We start from the raw sequence: 14,638 nt of genomic DNA, 5'->3' as shown, positions 1-14,638 counted from the left end.
ATTGCTCGGCGCTCAAAGAGGAATTCAAAAACTGATAGCGAATTTTGCGAATTTCTATATACGGTATCTACAGCTGCCGCAGGTACATTTGACAACTTGTAACCAAACAACAACAGATCATGCATGAAACAAGCCAATCGTACTGCGTACATCGCATCGCGGTATGTATAGGGAGAAAATAGAAAAGAAGTTGAAAAGTTGATTGATGTTCAAGGAGTGTGGAATTTGTTTCAAAACATTACACATCTGAGGTATCTTCTTGCTCCAGGTTCAAAACATTCCCCAACCCAAGTCAGTTTTCGGGAAGGGGAGACAACCTTGTTGCCTCCCGGGATACCAATCTCAGTTTCCAGACGAGAGACAGCCTGGACATGGAAGGAACAACAAACAACCTGACCTGCAGTGTGAGAGTTCAAGGAACAGAAAGAAGGGACGGAAGGAAGGGACGGAGGGAAGGAAGATGCACCGGATGGGATTCCCATGATTTCCATTGGAAGGGGGAATTACATGTGATTCAGATATTATGGGGCACCGCGCTAAGATTTCAACAGTGAGGCATTGACTGGACTGAATCATTGCAGAGCGTAACTTTCGTCTCTGGAGCCAACAACATAAAACTCGGGGTCTTGGGCGACGTCTGCGGATTGGGATCAAATCCAGACATGTATCTTGGTGCGGGTACCGCCTCGAGTTACCGAAGAGAGTTGTTTACGCCGTTCGGTTCTGTGGCCCCGAAATTATTATGTTCAATAAGTGTGGTGTAGAAGCGGAGTCGCAAAGATTCGCGTAGTAGAGGTGTTGCACGAGACATTCAGGTTTTGTCGGTCTGGGGGTTAAGTATGGGTTCTCGGTTGTCGTGGATCGATGTCTTGGTTGAAGTTTGCCACCCTACCTACCGGCGTACTCTCCAATTTAAGGTTTGTCCCCCTTTTGGACGGCCCAACCGGCGACAACGTGCGAGTCGTAAAAGGGCGGACGGACAGAGTCGAGAGTTGAGACTGGACCCCAAAAAGAGAGCTCAACAAACCTATACGTACGTCCATTATGAACCTCTTTTTCTGGTGTGTCACTGATGTGTCACTGCGAATCTCGAGTTTGTGATATTTGGGGTTGCTATGTCGGATATGCTAGGATGCTATGACGGTGCCCGGTGAATTTGATAACTGTCATTGATAGCTTCGGCAAACCCTGTTATAAACTTATTTCTTTCCCAAGAATTCCCCGAAATTGGATCCAAGTGGTTTTGGAAAAGCCGAGGTGTTTCTGTAGTGTAATCTGTGGCTGAAGAAATATGATAGTTGAGATGGGTAATCTTACCGCATAGACATCAGATCGTGCTCTGAAATTGGATGGGGATGGAGAGCGGATTGGGATGAATTGGGATGGGAAATGGGATTTCCAGATTACCGGCAGCAACACCGGCAGTGATGAAAACGATATATTTCGATACAAGATAGGTTTCCTCGCACCAACTCCATTTGTTCCATCGCTTGGATTGAGCTTGTCCGCCCTTTGCCGTCAAGGCGCAATCCATGAATTACCACACATTACCAATCTCTTTCGGGACAATACGTCCGGACCATACCATCCGGTTCCTGGGTTGCGGGCAACGGCGTCGAAAAGCAGGAACCATGAGATGGAGGAAACAGGGGAGGTAGATCGTCGTGAACCGGTCCCTCGATCATCCGTAAGGTCTTTTCCCATCGATCGACCCGCCTCCCGTCTCCTAGAGACATCCGCGGGCGAAGTTCCGCGGAAGGGGATGATGGCCATAATTCGTGTGATGATTGAGCACCGTTGCTTCCACATGGATGTTGTCCACCGGCTCCCCAAGCTCCCGTCCTCTTCGCCAGTCACAATGCCAAAGTCAAGGTCAAGGCAGCAAACTGTTCTGTGCAGGAACAACCGAGCTAGCCTGTTTTCGGCAGATACAGCCAAGTCTTTAGTAGTGTAAATCGTCTGCTGCGATGCGCTTGACCCACAGTGCGCACCCTCCACCCCCCCAGCAACGCAACCTCATCACCATTCACGAATCGAATTTGACCAATTCCAGGATCGTTTGCCGCACCTCTTTCTGCTCAGCTAGTTAAGCGAGAGAGTGAGACATTGACCAGAGACAATGGACGGTGTTTTCTTGTGCCACCGCCTGGTGAGTGTTTTCGTTCAGCAAAGTCAGCAGCTGGCGAACAAGTTCTTGATAGCTTCTCGAATCAAAAAGGCGCTAAAAAGGTAAGCCCCCAAAAAAAGGCTGTTGGAACTTAACCCTTTTCAGCTCTCTACCGATACGCGAGTGGGTTCTTTAGCTGCTTTGGCTGATATGATTGGCTATATGTCTTGGCCCCGGGCCTCATCCCGGGTGGAGTGGACTTTTGTGGAGACCCACTCAGTGACAAAAGGTCGTCGGTTGGCTGCACGTGTCCCGAGTCTTGGCGCCCTCCCGTCTCCGGCTGTGTTGGAGCCCTTTCCTGCCCCGGGCGTTCCTGTTTCCTTCCCTGTCTCGTCTCTCCGTGGGCGACAGACAAGTGACACTGGAGTTCTGGGCATAAATTGTGGGGATTCCAAGTGGTTACATAAGCCTGGTGCCCGCCCGAATTCCTCACTTGGGCTTGGCTCCAGCCGGTCAGTCCCTTCCATGATCATCATACGATTCTGTCTTAAATCGTCCCACCCGTAACCCCATCGCCCCTTCCACTCCCGACACCACTTTCCTTCCGCGCATCAGCTCACTCGAACAATTCGACATTTGCGACGCCGCGGGAGAAAGAGCGTGTGAGACTGGAGTGAGCCAGCAAGACGCCAAACAAACCGACCGACCGAGCGACCGACCGACGCTCACATTGTGTGAAAGTCAATCGTCGACACTAGTATCGGACGAGCTGAGGGGATCTCACTTTCGAAACCCCGAGACGCGGTCCAAGCTCCCTCACAGCGCCTGACCCGTCCCGGACCACCCACCCACCCATCCATCCATCCATCCATCCATCCATTTGTTCATCCACCTCACCCCTTACTACCATTCATCATTGGCCCACCTTGTTCGCCAGAGGGAAGCCAAGAAACAGGGAAAAGGACAAAGTGTTGAGAGAAGACTCGGAAACGAAACCAAAACAGTGACAGAGGGAGGGAAAACCAGGTAGAGGCAACCCCACTCTATTCGCGACTTCCTAGTCCTTGACGAAAGAAGCGAAACTCGGGCTTGAAAGTCAGATCGCGCCTCAGGAAACATCGAGGTTGCTGTTCGTCGTGGTCTTGAAGTTGATGTAAAAGAAGAGTATAGTGCTGCATACTATGCGTACTATAGACTGACTTGCAGACCAACGACTGCCATTGTCCAAGTCTGCAGTGCGCAGTGCGACAAAAAAGGATATTATTCTCCAGTTGAGGTTGCTTTTTGCTGCATATTTTGGGCGGCACTGACAGCAAGCAAAGTTGCGGTGCAGTGCGTGCAGATAGCGGAGCGGACCAGCACACGAAAGGGTCGCTTTTTCTTTTCTTTTCTTTTCAACGCAGCTTCAACGCACGTACTTGGTTGGCTTTGGTTTTGTCTCCAATCAGGGAAATTCACAATCTCCAATTCTGGAAGCAGGAACAGCCGCACTTTTCCCGCTCAGCATCGCGAATTGCAAAGGGGAAAAAAATCGCAGAAAAGGGCAAAAAAAAAAACAAAAAAAAGAGGCGGATATTGCTCATCATTATCGGCCATTGCCGGAAACAACCCAAGAGACGGAGACGACAACCGAGCGCACGCGCCAACCCGCTTTGTTTCATACCTTGCTTGCGCCTGGCTTGCTTGCCAAACACACCACGCAAGGACGGACGGACGGGACTCGGAAGGGCTCGATTCACATCCCGCCTGCATGCAACAGCCCATCACTGTACAAATCCGTCTGATCTGAGGGGGTCTCGGGGTACAGCAAGCAGATCCAGCATCAGCCAGCATTACTACCGAATACCAGCATCTTAACGACCCAAAATGGCCGATCCCGATGCTGACTCGCCCGGCCGCTTCCAGGGAGGTCTGGACAGCTTCGACATCAGCACCCCGTTGCAGCTGGACGAGCCCACGCTCGCACGCCACGGCTCCCTGAACGCTAATGTTAACGACGCGGTCACCAACTCCGATCCCACCTCTATTCCCTCCTCCCTGGCCGACACTTCGAGAGCCTCAACCGGTGGTGGGCCGACTCGGCAGTATCCGAACCACTCCCCCCCGATAGGCCATCACCAGCAGCCCAATGCCTACCATGGTAACGGCATCAGCCCTCAGCAGCAGTACCAACAGCAACAGCAGCAGCAGCAGCAGGCCTTTGATTTTAACCAAGACAACATCTCCAACTGGGACCTTCGGGACTCTCCTCCGTTTAATTCCGGCCCTGACTTCAACAACTTTGGCCAGGTACCGCACGGGCTGAACATTCCCCAGAGCTGGGACCTTCCTGTCCACTTTAGCATCAACTCTCAGGGACTCCAACAACAGGGGCAACCGGGACAGCAACAGCAAGGCCAGTTCTATCCCGACACGACCGGTGCTGGCATCGATCCCGGCATCTATGCCGCTGCCCTTTCCATTCCTTCGCCACAGCAACAATCGGCCGAGCCCATCTCCGTTCGCACCAACATCAACCCCAACATCCGCCACAAGCTGACTCCAGCCCAGCAAGAGAGGCTCAAGACCATCGCCATGCCGCCTCATCTCCAGTACCACTCGCCCAAGAGCGCCGGCAGTCCCGATTCCAACGCCAGCATGGGCCACGACAAGGGTTCCGCATCCTCACCAGACGGCCTCGAGCCGTCGAAGCCAAATAGCAGAAAACGAAAGTCATCGGACGAGGTCGACGAGGATGACGATGACGATGATTTGGATGGACACCAACCAGTAAAGAAGACGGCGCACAACATGATCGAGAAGAGGTATAGGACGAATTTGAATGACAAGATCGCCGCGCTGAGGGACAGCGTGCCTGCCTTGAGAATTATGTCAAAGAGTGCTAGGGGAGAAGATACAACCGAAGACAGGGAGGAACTTCATGGATTGACTCCGGCGCACAAGCTAAATAAAGCTACGGTATGTAGCCTCCACCACCCTGCGTCATGCACGCGCCAGGGGCATGCTGCTGACATGTGAGATATCCAGGTTTTGAGCAAAGCTACGGAATACATTCGGCATTTGGAGAAGCGAAATAACCGCTTGATTGAGGAGAACAACAGCATGCATGCGCGAATCGCTGCATTCGAGAAGCTTTTCATGGCCGGTGCCATGACCGGCATGACTAACCCTATGCAAGCCCCGCCCACGCCCATTCAATACCCTCAGGACGTCGCAGCCTTCATGAGCACCCCGATGCAGACGCCTCGGGGTCCAGATCCTCCGGGGCTAATCCCGATACCGGACGACATGAAGCGCATCTTGTCGGCTCAACAGATGAACGCTGGACGACCGTATCCGGTGGGCCCACCGGCCATACAGCCAGGATTCGTAGCCAATCCGGGCGTCATTCGCAGACAGCAAATACAACAGCAGCAGCAGCAACACCAGATGCAAGGGCGGTGGAATCCTTATCTCGGAAAGATGATGGTGGGCTCGCTGGCCGGACTGATGCTCGTCGAGGCAGCCATGGAGCAAGAAGCCAGCAACGAAACGACCGAGGGACGAGGTCTCTACGCTCTGCCGCTACAGCTTATCGGATCCTTTATTCGCTCATCGCACCTCAGCGTTGGGGGATATTACATTTCGGCCATTGATATCATTGCCAAGCTCAAGCTTCTTTTGCTTGGTGCTCTTCTCGTTTGGACAATTTTTCCCCAAAGCTTTTTCGACGCGCCCAAGTCGGAGAAGCCAAAAGGCCCCACTTCTGCGGTTCAGGCCGTGCCCTCGCTTGCCTCGCCAATTCACGTTAGGAGACAAGCCTGGCTCACGGCTATCCAAACGGTTTGGGTGCCACGACACAATTTCTTGCTCGAAGCTACTGCGTTGTTGCTCAAGACGCTAAAGTTTACCCTTCGCAATGTGTTTGGTGTAGGGACTTATCTGTGGATGACGGGACTTAGCGAGGAACAAGAGGCCGCTCGTGTCAAGGCCTGGACCATTGCGTTGGATGCCCAGCTTGCCGGCGGCGATGTCGAGATCAATAGGAGCCGTCTCACTCTCACGCTGCTCGCTTCGGGCACCCTCCCCGACACTCCCCATCGTTTGATGCTCAAGGCACTTCACACTCGGGTCTTGCTTTGGCAGTTGAGCAGCAAATTTTCGCTTGCTAACCTTCCTGCGGCCAAGATTGCGAGGTCGAGATGGAACGAGGCCAGACAGCTGAACATGATCCTGCAGCGAACATCCACTAGCCCTGAAGATGTCCTCCCGGAGCATCTTGCCACCCTTCTCGAGCAGGACTGTGATGACGTTCTCAACAATAGCATCGTGCAGAGAGCGCACAACCTCGCCTTCAACCGCCCCACGGCCTTCAACCTGGTAGACCTAACTGACGGCATGAACATCGTCGTCGAAGACCCCGCCGTTCGTTCGCCAATGGACGCCGTCGCCGCGTGGTACTCAAGCTCCATCCTCCAGCGCGTCCTCCTCACCAGCCTCGCCAGAGCCCAAGACGGCATCACCGACGCCACTCAGGAAATCATTGACGAAATTGCCCTCGCTGCCAAGATTGCACCCATCGGTTCCAACGCCTACCTACGTGCCCTTGTGGCCCGCGCCGTCCTCGTCTCCGAGAAGCGCGGCGGTAGCATCGCCGCCGCTCTCAAGGCCTCCGACCCCTCCCTCAACCCGGACAAGCACCCCGAGTATGGCCGTGGCGTTCCCCCGCTTATCGACTCCCCCATGGCTCAGATTGTTCCCGATCACGATGCCCTCATGGCCCTCCAATACGCCATGCGCATCGCCCATCTCCAAAAGTTCCCCGACCCGCCGAAGCAAGCGATCGCGTTCCTCAACTCGATCCTTCCCGGTGGAACGGACCAGCCCAAGCACGAGGGTATGTCGCTTCTGGCGTTTACGGCGGCTTACTGCCTAATGGAGTTGCTCGAGAGGCACACGGTCTGCAGGGAGCAGTGCTCCGGTGCGCTGGAACGCTTGGCAGGCGCGCTGAGGAGATGGGTCGGAAGTCCGCAGGGGGAGCAGGTCGGTCTAGATGGAAAGATGAGGCAGAGGATGACTGACAGGTGTTCGTCGATTATCAAGTCGGTGATAGGTATGGAGAATGATCCGGGGTATGGGAGCATGAGTGATTGTGAGGAAAATGAGGAAGGAGGGTGTTAACTTCAGGTGATGCCCTCCTGTGATTGATTTGTTTTTCCCCCAAAGTTATTGGCTTATATATCTGTCTGCCTGGGTTTTTGGCATGGTCTCATTACGACTTCAGTTTTTGGCGGTCATCTCATCTTTTTTCACATCTGCTCTTAGCAAAGTTGAGAACATGCGCGAATCTGATTGATTTCGTCTCTTTGTTTCTGTCATTGAATTTGCTGTCATCTGGCCCCTTGAACATCGCTACTCCACTTCATCCCTTTTTTGCCTGTCCATGTCTTTTTATATCTTCTATTTTTCTTTTTTTCCCCTTCTGTACCGTCATACTAAACGAATCATGGAGGACCGGGTGGAGGAAAAGCTTTCAAAAAGAAATCTCACCCTTGAGGTAATTTAATGGTGGGCGGCGCGGCTGTTGGATTTTTGACTCTGTCGTCATGGCTCGCAAAGGTGTATTCCATCCCAGTGTGTGGCGGCAGTCAGTCAGCTTTTTGCACGAATACGAAGTTTTAGAAGAAGCAAGGGGAGCTGTGCTGGCTGTTGTCTGAGCATACATTGGTATTGATACCCTAAACGCTACGTTTACGTTTTCAACCCGGGAGTTTCTTTATTTGCTTTTTCTTCTTTTTCAATTTTGTCTCTAAAAAGTTCTGCAAGCGCTGGGAAGAATGGGAAGAATGGGGGAAAGCGCCGGAGTTTTGTGTATATGCTTTCAGGTACTTATATTGCTACGGTCGGTACTAGTTTAGGGAATGCAAGGCAAGGGAAGGGAAGGGAAGGTGTCAAGGAGAGGGAAGGGAAAACTTAGGTTGGTAAAGGGTCTTGTTGTTTTTAGATTCTTTTTTTTTTCACGAAAATGATATTGAGAATTGTCTTGCACTTGGATGTCGTAGAATGCTCGTGAGTGAAAACCTGATCAGGGGTGAGATGAAATAGTAGATGAGGCAAAGTATGTACTCTATGGGTGCGTAGATAAACAATCTGATGGGTAAGGTGAAGGAGGCTATTAAAACGAAATAGCGGGAAGGGATGATGCAATTACTGTGTAAAGCCTTCGGAGGGTCCGCCTCTTGGTGTATGGAAACGAAACAAAACAGATTTGAAAAAAAAACGGAACAAAACACCGTGAGGATCATGACTGGACTGACAGGATGGAACGAATGGAAACGAGAGGCATAAGATCGGATGAAACAAATTCGAAGGAAAATCGGGGATAACGTCGAGAACTCAGTCGTTAACGCGATTCCCTGACCGTTTGACTCGGGGATCACCCTACGAACCCACGGAACCGGGACGAGTGCCCTGCGGGACGGAAGCCGAAGCGGAACGAAGTGGAAACGGGGACGGAGGAAAATGGGGCCGGGTTGGATATTTCATCCCGTCCACGGCCTTACGGTTGGGCCTATCACTTTTATTGTTGAAGCCGAGTATTTTTCACCTCACGGCTTTGCCGTAAGATCAGTTAATGTCAGTTCCTCCTCTGGTGACCTTGTCATGATGATCAATGGCAACTGTAGGTACGGTAGGCCTCATCGTGGGCCTCGTCGTCGTCATCAGTCGCCTCCGGCCGGCGCTCCTGAACACAGCGAAGGCTGCAGTGCCTTTTCATTTCTTAGGTAGTCATTTCTCCTGCATTCCCTCTAGTTTGTCAAACCCCGCCTGTCTGAGCCTTTTTTACCAAGTACCCTCAGCTGCCTGCCTGCCTGCCTGCCTGCCTGCCGACGTGCACATGATGTTGTCAAGTCGTCATTGGTTGCTTGTGTGAGTGCTGCTTTGTCATTTGCGAAGGAAGCAATGAACAAAGTGTTGGATTCCTAGTGATGTTTCCAGTTGACAAAGGGCATACATCATATCACTGCTCTTGATATTGTAGAAGAGTTGATTGAGGTCCATTCGAGCAAGCGAGTCTGTCTCTCTGTGTGTTACGGCGGGTTGCACAAGAGGATGATTTCTTCGTCATTGCTCTTTGCACATTGGTGGTTTGGCCAAGCATCGCCGACGCAGTGACGCTGGTGGGATAGCTTGGCATGTACCAGGGTAGGGTCTGGTCCAGTCGTTTGCAACTTGTCTCTTGAACAGCACTCTGCTGTGCATCTCTGTTAGCAATCTCACTCTTCACACAGCGAGACAGTAACAGGTTCTCACGGTAGCAACCCCCTCCGGGCACGTATCCCACTTGCAAGTTTGCAACCGGTCCGGGGGAGGGGCGAAAACTCCATAGTAGCATCCCGCTTCCCTCCACCAACTACCTAACAATGGCTATTCACTATCAACCACGTCGCCGCACTTGACATCCATGTCTCCTTCCTGCGGGCGGCCCGACAATCTGTCCAATCCGTTTGCTTGTTTCCTGCCGCTTAGTCCAACCCACTGCTCGTTTACACCAGGGCAGTCACTGAGGTAGGTGGTTCCTGTTTTCTTTTGGCAGCAGTCAAAACAGTGATACAGTGACGCAGAACGGTCGACGAGGCTCTGATGGTAAAATGAAGAGGGGCAGTTCATTTCATCCTGTCTCTCCAGGGCAATTCTGGTGGGAGCTACTTGTACGATATGGCTTCACCACTTCCACTCCACCCCTCACCGAAAACAGATGTTGTCCTACCTACCACGACTTCCTTGCTACCGTTGATCACTGCCCGCTACTAATCAGCTCCTTACAGCAAAAACTCCCCGCATTCCCACCTGCTAGGTAGCTCAAGGTTTTCTTGGTACCAAGGGTCCCTTCTACTCATGTGGGGACCTTGAACCATCGGGCAGCAGCCAGCTACAAGCTCAAAGCTTCCATACAGCGGGCGCGTCCATTCCTCCTGCAGCTCCCCGTCAACGGTGCTGTTAAATAGAACACGGCATCCACAACAACCCTCTCGCAAAATTTCCACCAGGCATCCCATTTTCTCTACCTGACACCTGCCTAGACCTAAGAAGTCTGTCTGCCTACAATCGTCAGCCTTATCGTCTTTTTGCTCGCGGATCCGCGTAGCACATCCTTTTCTTTTCCTTTTGGTTATCCATAACCTTGGCAACACCTTTCTTTGCTTTCTCTCTCTTTTTCGCTTTAGAGACCTACGCAACTACCCATCATCATTTTCTGATATCGACATATCACCCAACAACATCATCATCATCTACTACCAGTAATCCCGCATCGGAGGAGTAGTCGTTTCGCTCGATTACTCTTTTTTTTGCGTCCGGAGTGCGACAAAGTAGCGGCTTATAACAAGTCCAAGTTGGAAAAAAACCATCAATCAGTGGTATTTCTCTCTTGGCAAATCCACAACAATCCCCTTCCACGACAAACAAACAAACAACCTACCTTAACTATCCTCTTGCTTACCTACGTACCTGCCTACCTACCTACCTACCTACCTACCTCTGCTCAACCAACCATCTCGTCAATCAAACCGAACCGAACCAAACCGAACGATAGCCGAATAAGCTCTCGTGCCTTGTTGCTCTACTCGACAATCTGTTACCACCAACACTACAAGTTTAACAGTCATGTCTGACAATCGTGGCGGTCGTGGAGGTCGTGGCGGCGGTGGTCGCGGCGGCGGCGGCGGCGGCGGAGGCCGTGGAGGTGGTCAGCAAGGCGGCGGTGGAGGCCGTGGAGGTGGTTACCAAGGCAGCGGCGGCGGTGGAGGCCGTGGCGGCGGTTATCAAGGCGGTGGCGGCGGTGACCGTGGAGGCCGTGGCGGCGGTTATCAAGGCGGTGGTGGCGGTGGTTTCCAAGGCGGCGGTGGAAGGGGTGGCCGTGGCGGCGGTTTCCAAGGCGGCGGCGGCGGCGGCCGTGGTGGCTTCGGCGGAGGACAGGGCGCGGGAGGATACGAACCCCCTCCACCGGATGTCTACAAGTAGGTGCCTCTCCATTTTTTTTTACCATTCAACATGATGCTGACACGACTTTAGGGGAATTGACGGTCGTGGTGCCCCCGAGCCTGACGCCCAGATCACCAAACTCGAGGATGATTGGATCAAGAAGCACGTCAGCGACAATCTGGTCACTTCCATGAGCAAGCTTTCGCTCAGCGAGAAGGAGAAAGCCAACAACTTGCCGGTTCGCCCTGGCCATGGTACCATGGGCGAGAAGGTGAAGCTTTGGGCCAACTATTTCAAAATCAACATCAAATCACCAGCCATTTACAGGTACACCATCAAAGTTGCCGCCACCGAGGAAAAGCTCGGAAAGGAAGCTGAGGTCGCATCCAAGAAAGTGGAGGTGGTGGTTGGGAAACTGCTCAAGCAGATCGAAGCCAACGTGAAATCCGTGGCGATTGCCAGCGATTTCAAAGTGCACCTGGTGACGACCACCAAGCTCAAAGTTCCCGAGAACCGCATCTTTGAGGTGACGTGGACCGAGCCGAGTTCCAACCAAAACCTGCCCAGCAAGCCCCAGACTTGGGTGGTCAAGGTGGAGGAGAGTGTCGAAACCTGCGATTTCGGCAAGGTGCTGAACGAGCTCACGACACTTGATCCCAAGCTCGACGGAGACTTTCCCAAGTACAATGTGGAGCTCGATGCCCTCAACACCATTGTGACTCATCATGCCCGCGCCGACGACAATGTTGCGGTGGTGGGAAGGGGAAGGTTTTTTGCCATTGGTGATGACCTCATTGAACAAGTGCGGCCCCATGACTCCCCTTTGGTCATCTTGCGAGGATATTTTGCCAGCGTCCGTCCAGCTACCGGAAGACTTTTACTCAATACCAACATCACGCATGGTGTCTTCCGTCCTGGGGTCAAACTTGCACAGCTGTTTCAGGAACTTGGACTTGACGTAATGGACAAATGCAATGCCTGGAACGAAGTAACCAAAAATCAGCTCAACGACAAGATGCGCAGAGTTCACAAGGTCCTGGCTAAGGGCCGTGTCGAGTTGAATGCCCCATTCCTTATTGATGGAAAGATTGTTTATAAAAAATGTTACCGCACGCTCAATGGCATTGCTAACCGTGGCGACGAAAGGGGGAAGCAAAAGGATGGTAAAGAAGTCCGATATCCGCCCTTGTTCGGGATTCCGGGTGTCCAGGTTGGCGGCCCGACCTCTTGTCAGTTCTACTTGCGTGCGCGAGAGACAAAGGATGGCGCTGCCCCTCCTCCGACTCCCGGCCTGCCGAGCAACGCGTACATCACGGTAGCGAACTATTATAAACAACGGTACGGAATAACCGCCAATGCTTCGCTTCCTCTGGTCAACGTTGGCACCAAGGAAAAGGCGATTTACGTCTTGGCCGAGTTTTGTACGCTGGTCAAAGGCCGTTCCGTCAAGGCTAAGCTGACAGCCAACGAGGCGGACAACATGATTAAGTTTGCTTGCAGAGCTCCTTCGCTGAACGCTCAGTCTATCGTGACGAAAGGCAGACAGACACTTGGTCTTGATAAAAGCCTGACGCTTGGCAAGTTCAAGGTTTCGATCGACAAGGAGCTGATCACCGTTGTCGGGCGTGAGCTCAAGCCTCCGATGCTTACGTACAGCGGTAACAAGACGGTAGAGCCGCAGGACGGCGGGTGGTTGATGAAGTTTGTCAAGGTCGCCAGACCTTGCCGCAAGATTGAGAAGTGGACATACTTGGAACTGAAGGGTTCCAAGGCAAACGAAGGGGTGCCGCAAGCTATGACCGCTTTTGCCGAATTCTTGAACAGAACGGGCATCCCGATTAACCCCAGGTTCTCGCCGGGCATGAGCATGTCAGTTCCAGGGAGCGAAAAAGAGTTCTTTGCCAAAGTGAAGGAACTCATGAGCTCGCACCAATTTGTGGTGGTTCTTTTACCCAGAAAGGATGTTGCGATCTACAATATGGTGAAGCGGGCTGCCGATATCACATTTGGCGTTCACACAGTCTGTTGTGTAGCCGAAAAGTTCCTTAGCACTAAGGGGCAGCTGGGGTATTTTGCCAACGTCGGCCTCAAGGTCAACCTCAAGTTTGGCGGCACCAATCACAATATCAAGACGCCCATTCCTTTGCTCGCCAAGGGGAAGACGATGGTGGTGGGCTATGATGTCACCCATCCGACCAATCTAGCGGCTGGACAATCGCCTGCATCGGCTCCCAGTATTGTCGGCCTGGTCTCAACCATCGACCAACACCTTGGACAATGGCCTGCAATGGTTTGGAACAACCCGCACGGCCAGGAGTCCATGACGGAACAGTTTACGGACAAGTTCAAGACGCGTCTGGAACTATGGCGCAGCAATCCCGCAAACAACCGCAGTCTCCCCGAGAATATCCTGATTTTCCGCGATGGCGTCTCCGAGGGACAGTTCCAGATGGTCATCAAGGACGAGCTACCCCTGGTTCGCGCCGCCTGCAAGCTGGTGTATCCAGCTGGCAAGCTACCGCGTATTACGCTGATTGTCTCTGTCAAGCGCCACCAGACTCGCTTCTTCCCAACGGACCCGAAGCATATTCACTTCAAGTCCAAGAGCCCCAAGGAGGGTACTGTGGTTGACCGCGGCGTGACCAACGTCCGCTATTGGGACTTCTTTTTGCAGGCGCACGCGTCGCTCCAGGGCACGGCCCGCTCGGCTCACTACACAGTTCTGGTGGATGAGATTTTCAGGGCCGACTATGGAAACAAGGCGGCCGACACGCTGGAGCAGCTGACGCATGACATGTGTTATCTCTTTGGACGAGCCACCAAGGCTGTCAGTATCTGCCCGCCTGCGTACTATGCCGACTTGGTGTGCGACCGGGCGCGTATCCATCAGAAGGAGCTCTTTGACGCCCTCGATGAAAACGATAGCGTTAAGACCGATGATTTCGCAAGATGGGGTAACTCCGGGGCTGTTCATCCCAACCTTAGGAACTCCATGTACTATATCTAGGCTTGTCAATTGTGTGCTGGAATGTACTGGAGCATATAAGTGACGCGATGGAAGCCTAATCGTCTCTGAATATGGATCAAAGACAGCGTTTGCTTTTTCGGGGCTTCTAGTTTCTACAGCGATTTGTGTGGATTGTTTCTTGTTCTGTTTCTTGGTTCTTTCTTTCTTTTTTTTGTGTCTCTGTCTGCCTTTGTACTGCATGCAAACGTGCACTCTGAATGATGAACGACACCATTTGACGATTGGATAAGAGATGACAGACTGCAGATACTATCATGCGCAATGGAAAACACGAACAACCAAGGTTTTTGATTCCTTCAATAGCGAAATATAGAAAAAGAAACAAAAAAAAAAACAACAACAAATAATGGAAGTATGATTAAACACATTGAGCGCGATGACTGACTGGTGTTGTGAATGGCGTGTTGGTTTTCTTCTTTCTTGAAAATTTAGAACCGTAAATGTTATATCATGTGATGTAATGTAATAACATATTTATATCTCGTTGTATTCTTGTACACACTTTCCAGGATAACATGGTCTGACATGGTATTTCTGAC

At 52.1% G+C, this 14,638-nt stretch overlaps 2 protein-coding genes and 1 non-coding gene across 4 annotated transcripts; 2 read left to right on the top strand and 1 right to left on the bottom strand.

Annotated features, from left to right (window-relative positions):
* The first annotated feature begins 2,633 nt into the window (after positions 1 to 2,633).
* On the top strand, positions 2,634 to 8,134 carry sah-2 (short aerial hyphae-2). The gene is made up of 2 exons (XM_955273.2): positions 2,634 to 5,065; positions 5,135 to 8,134. The coding sequence occupies exons 1-2, from the start codon at positions 3,974 to 3,976 to the stop codon at positions 7,265 to 7,267; spliced, it is 3,225 nt and encodes a 1,074-aa protein (XP_960366.2). The 5' UTR covers positions 2,634 to 3,973; the 3' UTR covers positions 7,268 to 8,134.
* On the bottom strand, positions 2,722 to 3,652 carry NCU14166. Its single transcript, XR_897970.1, has one exon. It is a non-coding gene; the product is annotated as a ncrg48 (non-coding RNA).
* A 1,909-nt stretch (positions 8,135 to 10,043) lies between the features above and the next one.
* Positions 10,044 to 14,503, top strand: qde-2 (quelling-defective-2). 2 transcript variants are annotated; one of them, XM_011396602.1, is made up of 3 exons: positions 10,044 to 10,916; positions 10,962 to 11,106; positions 11,162 to 14,503. In XM_011396602.1, exons 1-3 carry the CDS (start codon positions 10,754 to 10,756, stop codon positions 14,076 to 14,078), a joined length of 3,225 nt encoding a protein of 1,074 aa, XP_011394904.1. In that variant the 5' UTR covers positions 10,044 to 10,753; the 3' UTR covers positions 14,079 to 14,503. The 2 variants fall into 2 exon arrangements, with proteins under 2 accessions (XP_011394904.1, XP_011394903.1); XM_011396601.1 differs by having other exon boundaries at positions 10,044 to 11,106.
* Positions 14,504 to 14,638: the final 135 nt, after the last annotated feature.

The sequence above is a fragment of the Neurospora crassa genome, linkage group VI (assembly GCF_000182925.2).
Source record: "Neurospora crassa OR74A linkage group VI, whole genome shotgun sequence".
Taxonomy (NCBI): domain Eukaryota; kingdom Fungi; phylum Ascomycota; class Sordariomycetes; order Sordariales; family Sordariaceae; genus Neurospora; species Neurospora crassa.
The sequence above is the reverse complement of the archived record's forward strand: the minus strand, read 5'-3'. Positions and strand labels throughout refer to the sequence as shown.